At 37.8% G+C, this 17,393-nt stretch overlaps 1 protein-coding gene across 6 annotated transcripts in view; it reads left to right on the top strand.

The window, feature by feature from the left end:
• CDC14B (cell division cycle 14B) overlaps nt 1-17,393 on the top strand; it is a 99,509-nt gene that overhangs the window by 50,868 nt on the left and 31,248 nt on the right. For 5 of the 6 annotated variants that reach the window (XM_068552534.1, XM_068552531.1, XM_068552528.1 and 2 more), the window contains exon 5: nt 13,654-13,730. The exons of the other annotated variant lie outside the window; for it this stretch is intronic. In XM_068552534.1, the coding sequence (XP_068408635.1) occupies nt 13,654-13,730 (77 nt within the window). The remainder of the gene's footprint in view (nt 1-13,653; nt 13,731-17,393) is intronic. 6 annotated transcript variants of the gene reach the window in all.

The following is a 17,393-nucleotide window of genomic DNA, read 5'->3' as shown; positions in this document are numbered from 1 at the left end:
CCATTGTATAGGGGATGAAGTTTAGGGATTTAGGTTCAGATTGAGCTAGCTTTTAATTTGTTTGGTAGACTATCTGGCACAAATTAAGCATTTACTAAACGTCATTCTCTTTCTCTTTTTTTGGTTCTGTCTACCATTATTACACCTTAAATCTGCTTTTTATATTAAAAAACAAGAAAGTTACCATTGTATCTTACTGATTATCAACTTTGGTTACATCTTACTGCCCCAGCATTTATATTTTCCTATAGATACATAGTACTTAGCTCTTCTATAGGTTAAATGTACTTTTGAGGGCTTGCCTGGGGAATTAACCATTGTTTCTAACATTTTTCTGTGGTTAAAGCATCGTGAGTGTAAAATAAATGACACAAGCAAACTGTTGGTACATAATTTGCAAATTTGCCCTCCTATAATGTTCAATAGATTACTTTGGTAGAGCTAATTGTGGTAACATATAGATTCCCTGTTCAAAATATATCACTGTATTATATTTTTATTTTAAGCAATTTTTATAGCCTTCAGAATGGTTTACCTTGTAAACACTTATACTAAAAACTGTGATACTAATTAAATTCTAGGAATATATTAATTCAGCAATCTGAGTAGAATCCTAAATTGCATTGAATTTGAGATTGCTTCAACAGTTGTAATAAGAGCTCAGGGGCTTAATTTGTTACTTAATGCTGATCTTTTGAACCTGTTGTCCATTTTTCTTAATGATTTAATTATTTTGGACTCAGAGTACTCAATGCTGGGTTAAGGTAGCTGCAGGGTGAAGGCATTAGACAAGAACTTAAGACAAGGAATGCTGAGGGGAAAGGATCTGGAAGCAGTGGGTGGGAATCCAGTTCAGCAAATAGCAGTCTAGACAGGGCAACAGAGACGGGAAGACAGAACCCGGTGGGATGGCCAAGGTCTTTGTAAACACCCACCCCTGGGCAAACACCCTCCTGGGTATCTGTGAAAGGCAGGGCAAACAGCAATCAGACACCAGGCAGTGTGAGGTGCACCAGAGCCACAGAAAGGGGCCAGCATGGGCCCCTGCCATAGGACAAAGCCCTGTGGTGGAGGCAGCTGGCTGTTGTCACCATCATTCATCAGAACTTTACTTCCGTTTTCACCTTACTGAGCCTATCTGATATTTCAGCTGCCTGTGAGACTTGCTAGGGGCTAGCAAGTCTTGGGAAAGAGTAAAGAGAAATGGCCCCTCTGACCATTTATGATCTTTGATTGCAGATCTGTTAAGTTCTGTGTAATTTTGGATCCCATTCTTGTTTTAGTACTTCTTTTACATAGTATCGTTTCTTATCTGTAAATAAGGCTTGAGCAGTAGGCCCTCTTCCATCAATAACAAGCAGTGTGATCTTGGGTGAGCAGTTAACACCAGAGGTCAGAAAGTAGTAGCATGCCAGCTTTATATAACTCAGAGTATTTATAATTAGTAGTTTGTTTTTGCCAATGTTTACAAATTAGGTGCCTTTATTTTAAAAATTCAAGATTTTTGCTTTGTCTTTAAAAAGTCCCTGCCACTCACATAGACTATATCCATGTGTGCTTATACCCAAGGCCAGTTCCCTCACATTTATTAGTCTGGCCTTGGTAAAGATGTGTTTGCTACTCTAGAGTTCCAGTTTCCTTTTATCTAAATTGAGCATCATTATACCAGCATACTATACATACAAATAAAAGTAATTTGAGAAGTTAAAACTATTGAAATATAAGGCCATCTGAATTTTTTAGAGAGATTTATGCTTTTTTTTTTCTTACTGGTATTTGTGCAGGAGCTGTGAGAGTGATTTTATCTTATTTACTTACTTTATCACAAAATTGCTTATTATATATAATCTTTTCCCTGTTCACCTTTTTTATTCAGCAGTTGAATCTTTAAGCCTGTTTCCAACTTGCATTGATTCATGAAAATTCTATGTTAATCTGGATTGAGTGATTTTTTAAAAAAAAGATCAATCAAGTTCTTGGCATTGGAATGACTATGTCATCTGGCTGATGTGAAAATAATTAAATATGGGAAATGTTGCGACACTTCTTCATGAAGAATAATTGAAAATAGTTTACTGGTTTATTGGGTTGGAATTTAAATATCCTTTGTTATACTTAACTCTGAGATATGATGACTTGTGTAATTTTTTTTAACATCTTTATTGGAGTATAATTGCTTTACAATGTTGTGTTACTTTCTGCTGTATAACAAAGTGAATCAGCTATATGTATACATATATCCCCATATCTCCTCCCTCCCACCCCCCCATCCCACCCCTCTAGGTGGTAACAAAGCACTGAACTGATCTTCCTGTGCCATGCACCTGCTTCCCACTAGCTATCTATTTTACATTTGGTAGTGTATGTATGTCAATGCCACTCTCTCACTTCGTCCCAGCTTACCCTTCCCCCTCCCCATGTCCTCAAGTCCATTCTCTACATCTGCGTCTTTATTCCTTTCCTGCCCCTAGGCAGGATACGGTTAGCATACGGTATTTATTTTTCTCTTTCTGACTTACTTCACTCTGTATGACAGACTCTAGGTCCATCCACCTCACTACAAATAATTCAATTTCGTTTTTTTTTATGTCTGAGTAATATTCCATTGTATATATGTGCCACATCTTCTTTAGCCATTCATCTGTCGATGACACTTAGGTTGCTTCCATGTCCTGGCTACTTTAAATAGAGCTGCAATGAGCATTGTGGTACATGACTCTATCTGAATTATGGTTTTCTCAGGGTTTATGCCCAGTAGTGGGATGGCTGGGTCGTATGGTAGTTCTATTTTTACTATTTTAAGGAACCTCCATACTGTTCTCCATAGTGGCTGTATCAATTTACATTCCCACCAACAGTGCAAGAGGGTTCCCTTTTCTCCACACCCTCTCCAGCATTTATTGTTTGTAGATTTTTTGATGATGGCCATTCTGACCCGTGTGAGGTGATACCGCATTGTAGTTTTAATTTGCATTTCTCTAATGATTAGTGATGTTGAACATCTTAATAGATGTGTCTCTTGGCCGTCCATACGTCTTCTTTGGAGAAATGTCTATTTAGGTCCTCTGGCCACTTTTTAATTGGGTTGTTCGTTTTTTTGGTATTGAGCTTCGTGAGCTGTTTATATACTTTGGAGATTAATCCTTTGTCAGTTGCTTTGTTTGCAAATATTTTCTCCCATTCTGAGGGCCATCTTTTTGTCTTGTTTATGGTTTCCTTAGCTATGCAAAGGTTTTAAGTTTCATTAGGTCCCATTTGTTTATTTTTGTTTTTATTTCCATTTCTCTAGGACGTGCATCAAAAAGTATCTTGCTGTGATTTATGTCATAGAGTGTTCTGCCTATGTTTTCCTCTAAGAGTTTTATAGTGTTTGGCCTTATTACATTTAGGTCTTTAATCCATTTTGAGTTTATTTTTGTGTATCGTGTTAGGAAGTGTTCTAATTTCAGTCTCTTACATGTAGCTCTCCAGTTTTCCCAGCACCACTTATTGGAGAGGCTCTCTTTTCTCCATTGTATAGTCTTGCCTCCTTTATCAAAGATAAGATGACCATATGTGTGTGGGTTTATCTCTGGGCTTTCTATCCTGTTCCATTAATCTATATTTCTGTTTTTGTATCAGTACCATACTGTCTTGATTACTGTAGCTTTGTAGTATAGTCTGAAGTCAGGGAGCCTGATTCCTCCAGCTCCGTTTTTCTTTCTCAAGATTGCTTTGGCTATTCAGGGTCTTTTGTGTTTCCATGCAAATTGTGAAATTTTTTGTTCTAGTTCTGTGAAAAATGCCATTGGTAGTTTGACAGGGATTGCACTGAATCTGTAGATTGCTTTGGGTACTACAGTCATTTTCACAATATTGATTCTTCCAATCCAAGAACATGGTATATCTCTCCATCTGTTTCAATCATATTAAATTTCTTTCATCAGTGTCTTATAATTTTCTGCATACAGGTCTTTTGTCTCCTTAGGTAGGTTTATTCCTAGATATTTTATTCTTTTTGTTGCAGTGGTAAATGGGAGTGTTTCCTTAATTTCTCTTTCAGATTTTGCATCATTAATGTATAGGAATGCAAGAGATTTCTGTGCATTAATTTTGTATCCTGCTACTTTACCAAATTCATTGAATAGCTCTAGTAGTTTTCTGGTAGCATCTTTTGGATTCTCTATGTATAGTATCATGTCATCTGCAAACAGTGACAGTTTTACTTTTTCTTTTCCGATTTGGATTCCTTTGATTTCTTTTTCTTCTCTGATTGCTGTGGCTAAAACTTCCAAAACTACGTTGAATTATAGTGGTGAGAGTGGGCATCCGTGTCTTGTTCCTGATATTAGGGGTAATGGTTTCAGTTTTTCACCATTGAGAACAATGTTGGCAGTGGATTCGTCATATATGGCCTTTATTATGTTGAGGTAAGTTCCCTTTATGTCTACTTTCTGGTGGGTTTTTATCATAAATGGGTGTTGAATTTTGTCGAAAGCTTTTTCTGCATCTACTGAGATTATCGTATGGTTTTTATCCTTCAGTATGTTAATATGGTGTGTCACATTGATTGATTTGCATATATTGAAGAATCCTTGCATTCCTGGGATAAACCCAAATTGATCGTTGTGTATGATCCTTCTAATGTGCTGTTGGATTCTGTTTGCTAGTATTTTGTTGAGGATTTTTGTATCTGTGTTCATCAGTGATATTGGCCTGTAGTTTTCTTTTTTTGTGACATCTTTGTCTGGTTTTGGTATCAGGGTGATGGTGGCCTTGTAGAATGAGTTTGGGAGTATCCTCCCTCTGCAATATTTTGGAAGCGTTTGAGAAGGATAGGTGTTAGCTCTTCTCTAAATGTTTGATAGAATTCGCCTGTGAAGCCATCTGGTCCTGGGCTTTGTTTGTTGGAAGATTTTTAATCACAGTTTCAATTTCAGTGCTTGTGATTGGTCTGTTCATATTTTCTATTTCTTCCTGGTTCAGTCTCACAAGGTTGTGCTTTTCTAAAGGTTGTGCTTTTCCAAGAATTTGTCCATTTTATTGGCATATGGTTGCTTGTAGGAGTCTCTCATGATCCTTTGTATTTCTGCAGTGTCAGTTGTTACTTCTCCCTTTTCACTTCCAATTCTGTTGATTTGAGTCTTCTCCCTTTTTTCTTAATGAGTCTGGCTACTGGTTTATCAACTTTGTTTACCTTCTCAAAGAACCAGCTTTTAGTTTTATTGATCTTTGCTGTTGTTTCCTTCATTTTTTTCCCATTTATTTCTGATCTGATTTTTATGATTTCTTTCCTTCTGCTAAGTTTGGGGGGTTTTTTTGTTCTTCTTTCTCTAGTTGCTTTACGTGTAAGATTAGGTTGTTTATTTGAGATGTTTCTTGTCTTTTGAGGTAGGATTGTATCGCTATAAACTTCCCTCTTAGAACTGCTTTTGCTGCATCCCATAGGTTTTGGGTTGCCATGTTTTCATTGTCATTTGTTTCTAGGCATTTTTTGATTTCCTCTTTGATTTCTTCAGTGATCTCTTGGTTATTTAGTAGCGTATTGTCTAGCCTCCATATGTTTGTATTTTTTACAGTTTTTCTCCTGTACTTGATATCTAGTCTCATAGTGTTGTGGTCGGAAAAGATACTTGATACGATTTCAATTTTCTTAAATTTACCAAGGCTTGATTTGTGACCCAAGATATGATCTATCCTGGAGAATGTTCCTTGAGCACTTGAGAAGAAAGTGTATTCTGTTGTTTTTGGATGGAATGTCCTATAAATATCAATTAAGTCCATCTTGTCTAATGTGTCATTTAAAGCTTATGTTTACTTATTTACTTTCATTTTGGATGATCTGTCCATTGGTGAAAGTGGGGTGTTAAAGTCCCCTCCTATGATTGTGTTACTGTCGATTTCCCCTTTTATGGCTGTTAGCCTTTGCCTTATGTATTGAGGTGCTCCTATGTTGGGTGCATAAATATTTACAATTGTTATATCTTCTTCTTGGTTTGATCCCTTGATCATCATGTAGTGTCCTTCTTTGTCTCTTGTAATAGCCTTTATTTTAAAGTCTATTTTGTGTGCTATGAGAATTGCTACTCCAGCTTTCTTTTGATTTCCATTTGCATGGAGTATCTTTTTCCATCCCCTCACTTTCAGTCTGTATGCATCCCTAGGTCTGAAGTACATCTCTTGTAGACAGACTATATACGGGTCTTGTTTTTGTATCCATTCAGCCAGTCTATGTCTTTTGGTTGGAGCATTTAATCCATTTACATTTAAGGTAATTATCGATATGTATGTTCCTATTCCCATTTTCTTAATTGTTTTGGCTTTGTTATTGTAGGTCTTTTCCTTGTCTTGTGTTTCCTGCCTAGAGAAGTTCCTTTAGCATTTGTTGTAAAGCTGGTTTGGTGGTGCTGAATTCTCTTAGCTTTTGCTTGTCTGTAAAGCTTTTGATTTCTCCATCAAATCTAAATGAGATCCTTGCCGGGTAGAGTAATCTTGGTTGTAGGTTCTTCCCTTTCATCACTTTAAGTATATCATGCCACTCCCTTCTGGTTTGCAGAGTTTCTGCTGAAAAATCAGCTGTTAACCTTATGGGGATTCCCTTGTATGTTATTTGTTGCTTTTCCCTTGCTGCTTTTAATATTTTTTTCTTTGTATTTAATTTTTGATAGTTTGTTTAATATGTGTCTTGGCATGTTTCTCCTTGGATTTATCCTGTACGGGACTCTCTGCGCCTCCTGGACTTGATTGACTATTTCGTTTGCCATGTTATGGACGTTTTCAACTATTATCTCTTCAAATATTTTCTCAGACCCTTTCTTTTTCTCTCCTTCTTCTGGGACCCCTGTAATTCGAATGTTGGTGCGTTTAATGTTGTCCCACAGGTCTCTGAGACTGTCCTCAATTCTTTTCATTCTTTTTTCTTTTTTCTGCTCTGCGGTAGTTATTTCCACTATTTTATCTTCCAGGTCACTTATCCATTCTTTTGCCTCAGTTATTCTGCTATTGATTCCTTCTAGAGAACTTTTAATGTCATTTACTGTGTTGTTCATCATTGTTTGTTTGCTCTTTAGTTCTTCTATGTCCTTGTTAAACGTTTCTTGTATTTTCTCCATTCTATTTCCAAGATTTTGGATTATCTTTTCTATTATTACTCTGGATTCTTCTTGAGGTAGACTGCCTATTTCCTCTTCATTTGTTTGGTCTGGTGGGTTTTTACGTTGCTCCTTCATCTGCTGCATATTTCTGTGTGTTCTCATTTTGCTTAGCATACTGTGTTTGGGGTCTTCTTTTTGCAGGCTGCAGGTTCGTAGTTCCTGTTGTTTTTGGTGTCTGCCCCCAGTGGGTGAGGTTGGTCCAATGGGTTTTGTAGACTTCCTGGTGGAGGGGAGTGGTGTCTGTGTTTTGGTGGGTGGGGCTGGATCTTGTCTTTCTGGTGGGCAGGGCTGTGTCCAGTGGTGTGTTTTGGGGTATCTGTGAACTCAGTATGATTTTAGGCAGCCTCCCTGCTAATGGGTGGGGTTGTGTTCCTGTTTTGCTAGTTATTTGGCATGGGGCGTCCAGCACTGGAGCTTGCTGGCCATTGGGTGGAGCTGGGTCTTAGCGTTGAGATGGAGTTCTCTGGGAGAGCTCTTGCTGATTGATACTATTTGGGGCTGGGAAGTCTCTGGTGGTCCAGTATCCTGAATTTGGCTCTCCCACCTCAGAGGCTCAGGCCTGACACATAGGCCAGAGCACCAAGACCCTGTTAGCCATACATCTCAGAAGAAAAGGGAGAAAAAAAGAAAGAAAAAAATAATTGAAAAATAAAGAAATAAAACTATGAAAATAAAAAAAATTAAAAATAAAAAAGTAATTTAAAAAAAAAGAGAACATCCACACCAATAAGCAATCCACCAATGATAACAAGTGCTAAAATCTGTACTAAGATATACATAAAAATTAGAAACAAGTCAGTCGCAGACAGCAAACCCCAAGTCGACAGTTGCACCCAAAGTCCACCGCCTCAATTTTGGGATGATTCGTTGTCTGTTCAGGTATTCCACAGATGCAGGGTACCTCAAGTTGATTGTGGGGATTTAATCCACTGCTCCTGAGGCTGCATGGAGAAATTTCCCTTTCTCTTCTTTGTTTGCACAGCTCCTGGGGTTCAGCTTTGGTTTTGGCCCCACCTCTGCTTGTAGGTTGCCCTAAGGCTTCTGTTCCCGCCCAGACAGGGTGGGATTAAAGCAGCAGCTGATTAGGGAGCTCTGGCTCACTCATGCCGGGGGAGGGAGGGGTATGGTAGTTATAATTGGAATGCAGGGCGAGCCTGTGGCGGCAGAGGCCAGCGTGATGTTGCAACAGCCTGAGGCGTGCCGTGTGTTCTCCTGGGGAAGTTGTCCCTGGATCACAGGACCCTGGCAGTGGCGGGCTGCACAGGCTCTGGTTCGGGGTGGGATGGGGGCGCATGTGGATAGTGACCCGTGCTTGCACACAGGATTCTTGGTGGCTACAGCAGCATCGTTAGCATTTCATGCCCGTCTCTGGGGTCCGAGCTGATATTTGCGGCTCCTGCCCATCTCTGCAGCTCGTTTAGGCAGTGCTCTGCCTACTGTGGGCAGACAGGGAAGGAATCCCCGCTCCTTGCGCACCCCGAAGCAATGGTCTCTTGCCTCTTAGGCAGTTCCACACTTTTTCCTGGACTCCCTCCCAGATAGCTGTGGCGCACTAGCCCCCTTCAGGCTGTATTCATGCAGCCAACCCCAGTCCTCTCCCTGTGGTCTGACCTCTGAACCCCGAGCCTCAGCTTCCAGCCCCCACCCGCCCTGGCAGGTGAGCAGACAAGCTTCAGGCTGGTGAGTGCTGGTCGGCACCAATCCTCTGTGTGAGAATCTCTCTACTTTGCCCTCTGCACCCCTGTTGCTGTGCTGTCCTTTTTGGCTCCAAAGCTTCCCCCCAGCCCATCCCCGTCTCCACCAGTGAAGCGGCTTCCTAGTGTGTGGAAACTTTTCCTCCTTCACAGCTCCCTCCCAGAGGTGCAGGTCCCATCCCTATTCTTTTGTCTCTGGTTTTTCTTTTTTCTTTTGCCCTACCCAGGTACGTGGGGAGTTTCTTGCCTTTTGAGAAGTCTGAGGTCTTCTGCCAGCATTCAGTAGGTGTTCTGTAGGAGTTGTTTCATATGTAGATGTATTTTTGATGTATTTGTGGGGAGGAAGGTGATCTCCATGTCTTACTCGTCCAACATCTTGAAGGTCCCCCTCAATGTTTTGGTTTTTTAAACTCTACCAGAGGCTTCTCTAAGTACATAGATTAAACTTCAAAATGTTCTGTAGAAGAATAGAAATGAGAAGCACATGTCTAAATAACTGGGCTTTATTATTTGAGACCTGAATTGTCAGGATTAAAACTATACATGATCAAGTTGTGATCTTTTTGTTTCAGTCCACTAATTTATCCATTGCTACTTGAGCCTCTCCTAGGTTTTGAAACATCAATCAGCAATCCAAGATCAGAAGTTTTCACAGGGGCTGGGTTAGGCAGATGGTAGTTTTAAATGGGGGCAGTGGAATCCTAATGGCTACAATATTGTTCAGCAAAAAAACAAACCAAACAAAAAAACCCACAAAAAACAAAACCAAGAAAGTTTGTGTCATGACTTTGAAAAGCACTACCAACTTCCTAAGTATTTTCTATCCCAGTATTTTATTTTTCCTGTGAGATTGCCTTTTGCTCCTTCAGAGAGATTCCTTACCCTGGAGAGAGACAGCAGGTTCTCCTTACTCATGTTTCCTAAGCCACAGGGCTTCCTTACTTTTACATCTCTGCACTTGTCACATTTTTAAAAACTTTATCTACTTTCAACAAACTGAAATGATCAATTGCTCACTCTTTACTGTGTTACTTGCTGTATTATCTATTGCTGCCTTACGGATTACACCAGCACTTAGTGACTTAAAACAACAATTAATGTTCTCTCAAACAGTTTCTGTGGGGAAGGTATTTGAGATTGGCTAACTTTGGTGGGTCTGCTTCTGGATCTGGCTGGGCTGTAGTCATCTGAAGGCTTGACTGGGGCTGGAGGGTCCACTGCTCAAATGGCCCATTCACATGCCCAGCAAGTTAGCACTGGTTGTTGGCAAGGAGCCTCTGTTCCTCGCCACGTGGGCTGCCCTCACAAAACAAGAACCTGATTTACTTGGAGTGAGGAGTCCTAAAGAAAGCAAGGCAAAAGCCACAACGTCCTTGTCATCTAGCCTCAGGTGTTACACTCTACCATTAATGCAGTATCCTATTGTTTACACAGTGGTGACCTATTCACTGAGGGTGGAAATACCAGAAGATGAGCATTGTTGGGGCTGTCTTGGAAGTTGGCTACCACAGCTATTTAGTATCTCTCTTGTTCATCTCTTGTTGTTTTCTATTTTTGGACAGCAATGTGCAGTTAGAGTGGCCATTCTATATATATAGCTTTTCATGAAAATACACTAAAAGAATTTGAGAAGCACATAGCTTCCAAATTGCTGGGATCACACTGATGCGTCATAAAATCTCATTGATTTAGAGTTTACTAATTTGAGAACTTATATAGGAGCCATTTTAAGGATTCTTCTCAAGTAACAAATTTATAATAATTTTAATGGAGAAGGGCTTTTGACTAGAGAAGATGAGTGGGTGTAAAATTAAGAATTATAGATTGTTAGCAAACATTTCTTTGATTGTTATATGTCTTAGTCCTTTTGGGCTGCTATAACAAAATACCAGAGGCTTATAAACAACAGAAGTTTATTTCTCACAGTTCTGGAGCCTGGGAGTCCAAGATCAGGGTGACAGCATGCTCCAGTGAGGGCTGTCACATGGTGGAAGGGCCTAGGGATCTCTCTGGAGTCCCTTTTATAAGACACTAATCCCATTCACGAGGGTTTCACTCTAATGGCTGTCTCCCAAAGGCCCCCATCGCCTACTACCATCACTTTTGGGAGGTTAAGATTTCAACATATGAATTTTGGATGGGACAGAAACATTTGGACCATAGTATTATGTAAAAAACTTATTCTGAATCTGTAAATTTCCTTCAACTTATTGCATTGTACCTAAACTCTCTATGTATAAGCATTCCCCAGTTGGGTTTAAAGATTATGTTTTTAAAAAGTTCATCACTAGGAATATAGGTTTTGTTTCTCCATAGGAAAAAATGTTACATTGTTCTTGGGTTCTTTGAACTGAATTTGTATTCCAAGGCTAACCCACAATTATTTAATGTATTACAGACTATTTCTGTTTTGAAAGTTAGAAGGAAATAATACCATTGCAATTTTAGCAATTAAAGAAACCAAGGAACTGCAGTCTTGAGTTGGAGGAATTATCTTTAACCTGGTGCTTAAGAAAAAGTTTATATAATTTGAGAGAAGGTCGTATTAGAAATTTAGGGAAAATCTGAATGAGGTTTCTGGATTTCATTTAATTAATTTATTTAAATTATGTATGTATATACGTACATCAGTGAATCAAATCCTATTCGTACCCTCACTGGCCTCAAGGTATTTTTTTATTTGGTTTTGTTTTGTTTTGTTTTTTGTTTTTGTTGTTGTTTTTTTAGAGGAAATTTTTTGGAGGAGTCCTGCTAGGAAGTCCTAAAATAGAATGGAGAAATGAAAAGGCTTTCCTAAAGTTATTCATTAAGTCTTAGAAGAGAAAGGAAGCAGGTTGGAGACTAGAAGAGAATGAGTAAATGTAGAGAACGGGGGGGCACTAGATTTAAAAGACTTTTTAGTTTTTCTTAAAGGAACTGTTATGCTCTATTTCCAAATAAATAGTAAGACAATAGAAAGTCAATTGACAGATTGATCCTTAAAACATCTAAATAAGTAATATATAGATAAATATAATGTTGAGTGCAATTATAGATGATTTTGATTAGTTAATTCATGATAAATTACAACCTTCTCTGAGTCAGTAATATTGTACTTGAAAATTTGTTTGATACTAGGTAAGAAGGCATTCCTTTGTTATTGGGATTGATTGTTCTTTGTGGGTTTGTATGCTGCTATAGATAAATGTTAGAAGATTCTGTATAGTTAATTATAGTTCTGTATTATTTTTAGAGTAAATGGGATAAAATCATTTTCAGAAACAGGGTAAACATTTCCATTTATGAGTCTTAAAACAAAATTGATAAAATGCCCTCTGGAAGCTGACTTGTTTTAAGATATATCCTTCTCTAAGTTTCAAAGATTCTTGCTGGATCTTTGATTTTTATAATTTTTCTTAATCCAATGATATTTTTATATTTATATTAACTTTTTATCAATGATTTTAAAATTTCCTAACTATTATAAGTAGATTTAAGTTCAATGAATTAAGGATGGAATCTGAGTCCATATAAAAGGTATTGGATTGGCCAAAAAGTTCGTTTGGTTTTTCTGTAAAATGGGATGGAAAAACTGAATGAACTTTTTGGCCAACCCAATATGAATCTGGAGTTACAATGAAACATAAGACATGGGTTCTTACTTCAGAATGTTCACAATTTGGTTGAAGAAACAGCTCATTTATATAAATTTAAGTAATGGAGATAAAAAGTTTGTAATTAAATTTTTTAGTTATTTATTTTTACTGGTCAAAATTTAAAGTGTATTTTATCCCAAAGTAAGCTTAAGAATTGAATTGAATTTGGGTGATAATATGTGTGCCAAATCTAATGCTTGTGGCCTCTCTCACCCCTTGCCTCCATGTATGGGTGGAAAATGTCCTGCCAGAAGATTCTGAGTTGGAAAAAGATATGCCTTCGGTTAGAGTGAGGGTCAGAAAGTCCGAGGCAAACTTAATTGGGGCTGGGGGATGACTTATTTAGGGGGATGCCAGTGGACATTCTCAAAATCCAAGTTTCTAGAACAGGTTGCTTGTGAGGAGGAGGAGGGGGAGAAGAGAATGAGACTAGTAAAATACTGCTGCAGTACTGGAAATGAGAAGACAGTGGAACAACATCTATGAACTGTTGAGAGAAAAGGACTGCAGACCTGAAATCATATACATAGTCCAATGTCAGGGCAGAAAACAAGATACTTTGGAAATACAAAAAGGTCCACCAACTGTGGACCTCAAATGCTGAAGAATCCACTTGAAGTATTCTACCAGATAAAAATTGAAGCATAACATGGTTCTGAAGATAAAAGAAGCAAATGGCAATAGTAAACAAATGAAGTTTTATAGGAAACCCGTACAATATCGTAAGCTGTTAAATCTAAATGGATGGAGTTAATAAAAATCTTTGTTCTGCTTTTATGTTCCTCTCATCCTCCTCCCAGTCCCAATCCATCCCCAATCCCCATCTCCCACACACTTCTTTACTATCATTTCGGTGTATTTTTAGAAAGGACATGAGGTAAAAGCATGTGCTCAGTCTAACATCTTGATTTAGAAAATCTGTTCTTGAAATGCTATACTTCTTACCACAAAAGGCTTTTGTAAAAAGTTGTTGGTCAGGGCTCTGCAAGCAGCAGAAACCAGCTATGACAACAGATTTAAACAAAAGGGGAATTCACTGACTGGGTAGTGGGCGACTCATAGGATCCTTGGGAAGGCTAGAGAATCAGGCTCAGTTGATTGGCTAAAGATTGTACAAAGCTTACTTCTCAGTGACAGTACTATATCTTTATTTAGAAGTAAATTGCCTTTTTCTTCTCTCTTCAAATGTAGGTTATATATTTGGGGAAAACTCCAGAAGAAGCATATAGAATATTAATGTTTGGAGATACATCCTATATTCCTTTCAGGTAAATATAAGAATGTTATGGTAGATTCATTTAATCAGGCCCTTGCCAGAAATATCTTGGTGTAGTTGTTTCTGAAAAAAGAAGACCTCATAATTAGCCATTTTGAGGTGGGTGCAAATAACACCATAGAACTAGGTTACTCAACAGTGATGCTGTGGACATTTTGTTGGGGGGTGGTTGTCCTGTGTACTCCAGGATGTTTAACAGCATCACTGGCCTCTGCCCACTAGATGTCAGTAACACCTTCACCCCAGAAAATTAATTGTGAAAACCAAAAATGTCTCCAGACATTGCCAGGTGTCTGTGGTGGTGCTAGTGGTAGTGGTGGTGAATCGCTCCGACATGAGAAGTCAGAACCACTCTCACTGATGGAAACTGTGCTTTGTAATCAGATGAGAATCCTGGAGTTACAGTATGCAAAACGACCGTTTTCCAGTACTGCGGAGTTTTGGTCCTGAGGAGTTAAGAAATAAGTTTTTCCCAATAATCAGGAGTTACTTTTGGGGCAGAAACGAACCCCCTTTTCCTAGGGACACAGCCAGCAGAAATAGTGGGTGAGGTTGCTATTTGAAAAACCAAAACGGCTGTGTCATAGAGGTGGTAGATAAGTAATGTCTTTATATAAGTTAATGACATCCTCATCCTTATGTCAAAGTTACCAGGTGATTGTGTTGGAAGATATTTTGAAAAAAAAAACCCAAAAACTTGTGGGGTTTTTTTCTTTTTTTAAAATCAAATGAAGTTCTAAAAGTTGCTCTTCCTGTTTATCAAAATGCTTGACTTAGCTGTATAATTAAATACTTGTATGGTGCTTAAGTATAATAAGTGTGTGAAATGATTTTACTCATTGCATACTGTATTGAGAATTTCAAATACTGCATTATTCTTCCACCTGCAAATTAGTTAATAGTTTTAGGATTGTTGCATATACCTCAAATGCCTGATTTTGAAGACGTGGGCTTGCCTTTAAAGGGAAGGCTATGAACCTGACTTAATTGTGGACAAGTTTTGGGATGAGGGTCCCTAACCTTACACAGAATCTGTCTCCTTCTTAAATAACTCTGTAGGACTGTCCATGGATATACTCCATGAATTAGAGATTTTTGTTAGGATAGTCTGCAGAGTTCAGTTATATATTGCACTAAAGGCTGCACGTATATTAGTGATTTAGCCAATTAGAAGAATTGCTTTGGACCCAGTATCACTCTGCCTTTCTTCCTAGCTCAGAGATATCTTAAGTATTCTTTGTGGTAGGTAGGAAGGGATGAAGGTTATTTTCTAAACTGGAGAGTGCTCCAATTTTCTTCTCAACTTATAACAGCAACCGTATACTTCCTTCAGAAGAAGTGATTGTGTTTGTGGTCCCTGAGTCATAGGCACATTGCTGTAGTGATAATTTTGTTCTACAGAACTCTTCTTTTATAATAGTAATCCTTTATAATAGTGCCATTCTTAAAGTTTATAACGCAAGGTCCTGAAACAGGGATAAGCTTACAGATTTCACATAATCTAAGTAAGGATCCATGAAACATTGTTAATGTAAGAGAAGTATTGTGTTAATTTAAATACAGGGATCAAAAATAGAATAAGTGTTGTTTACTGCCATACCCGTGTTTAAATTCTTAAAGTTTGGCACTGAAAAATGTAGTTAGTTGCTTCTGGTTCCAGGAACAAAAATCATTAATTCTCTAAAAAACAGGACTTAGCTAGAAGCAGTTCAGGTTTGTGAAATTTGAATCTCTTTAGTCATAGATGCCAAACATTTAATGATTCTCCAAGTGTGGCCTGTGAACTAGTGCCAGTCTGTGAACTTTTTGTTACCAGCTTGTGATAAGTACAGGAATTGCGAGTAAGATTTTACAGACTTTTTAGCAATTTAATAGAGTATTTTTATGTCTGTGGAATCAAATAATAGAAGAATTTAGGCTTGTATTTATGTGTTTTTTCCTTCCATTTTTCTAGTAATTCATTTTTACTTATAAAATAAGATTATTGCATTATTTTGGGTATGTGATAGTACAAATATTATTGTATTTTACAAAAGTATCAGCCTTTGACAGATTTAAAAATCTGTGCTTCACCACATTTTACTGTTCTGAAGAACTTACTAATTGAGAGTAGGCGGGTGGTCCAGTGGTTAAGACTCCACACTCCCAATGCAGGGGGCCCAGGTTCAATCCCTGGTCAGGGAACTAGATCCCGCATGCCGCAACTAAAAGATCCTGTATGCCACAACTAAAGATCCTGCATGCCGCAACAAGGATCCCACGCGCTACAACTAAGACCGGGCACAGCCAAATAAATAAATAAATATTTTTTTTAAAAAAAGAAAGTAGGCAAATCAGGATTAATAAAACCTGATAATATTTTGACAGAAATTACACTATAGTCTTTTATCTTTGCCAATTCAAGAGCATAGAATAAATATAACTGCTAACAAGGGATTGTGCAAGAATAGTGTTCATTTGTAGTTAATAACTCCTTTTAGGCTCATAACAGTATTTAATTAGATGTAATTTAAGTTACATATAATTCTTCAACCACTGAGTTTAAAAAAAAAAAATATATATATATATATATGATTTCTTAATGAATTGTATTAGATATTTCTCTACCTGTCTACCTGAAAAAACAGTATAAAATATAGTTCAACATTTTCTTAATACTTTTGGATCATTGTTATATGAAGAGCATATACTTCTGTTCTTTGGTATTACCTATAATACTCCTTGCTTCTTAGTTGTTCTTTTTGTGTGTGTTTTTTTGGTTTTTGGGGGGGGGGGCGCTCTGTTCTTTATTTTCTTGAGAGGTAGTATTGCAGAGCTGCTAATAGCTTGGCTATTGACATCAGAGAGATGGGAGTTTGACTCTCCGTTCTGCCACTAATATCTCCGTGGTTCTTTACAAATGTGAGCCTTGGTCTCTTAGTCTATAAGTGGGAACTATAGTAGGATCACCCTAATGAGGTGTGAGGATTAAGTAACATCCTGCTTGTGAAACACTTGGTGCCTGATCCTTAGATGACATTTGTTAAACATTCATGTTCTTTTCCTTTTAAAAACCATGTATAACTTAGACACAGTTAAAAACTCTAACCCCTATGTGTACATCACAGTAAACTCCTACATATTTACATGTAACTACCATCCAGTTCAAGATACAGAAAATTGTCAGCCCGCATGAAGATTCTCTTTTACCCCCTTTCTAAAAGTTTTTCTTATCTTTTAATGTCATATAAATGGAATCATACAGTATACATTTTTGGAGAGCTGGGATCTTGTGTTTTAAATATATAATGTCTGTGAGATTTATCCATGTGGTGGCAGGTATTAGTATCAATAGTTTGTCTTATTTTTATTGCTTTTGAAACATTCCATTCTATGAATATACCACAATTTATTTGTCCATTATCCTTTTGATGGATACTTGGGTTATTTGTAGTTTTAGGCTGTTATGAATGCAAGCTGCTATGAAAACTGTTATTTTTTTAAACTAGTATTTGACATCGTTTTGCAGTTTCTAAGCAGTATTCCCTTATTGATTCTCATCTGTTTTTCCAAGTTTGTTAAATGATCTGTGACAAGGTTTTCCCCCTCACAAAGGCTTATATCCAGATTCGTAGCTGCTATTTTACCATTTTGAAGAAGTCTGATTGCTTGGGTG

The sequence above is a fragment of the Eschrichtius robustus genome, chromosome 10 (genome assembly GCF_028021215.1).
Source record: "Eschrichtius robustus isolate mEscRob2 chromosome 10, mEscRob2.pri, whole genome shotgun sequence".
NCBI lineage: Eukaryota > Metazoa > Chordata > Mammalia > Artiodactyla > Eschrichtiidae > Eschrichtius > Eschrichtius robustus.
Note: the sequence above shows the minus strand (reverse complement) of the source record. Positions and strands in the feature narration are given on the sequence as shown.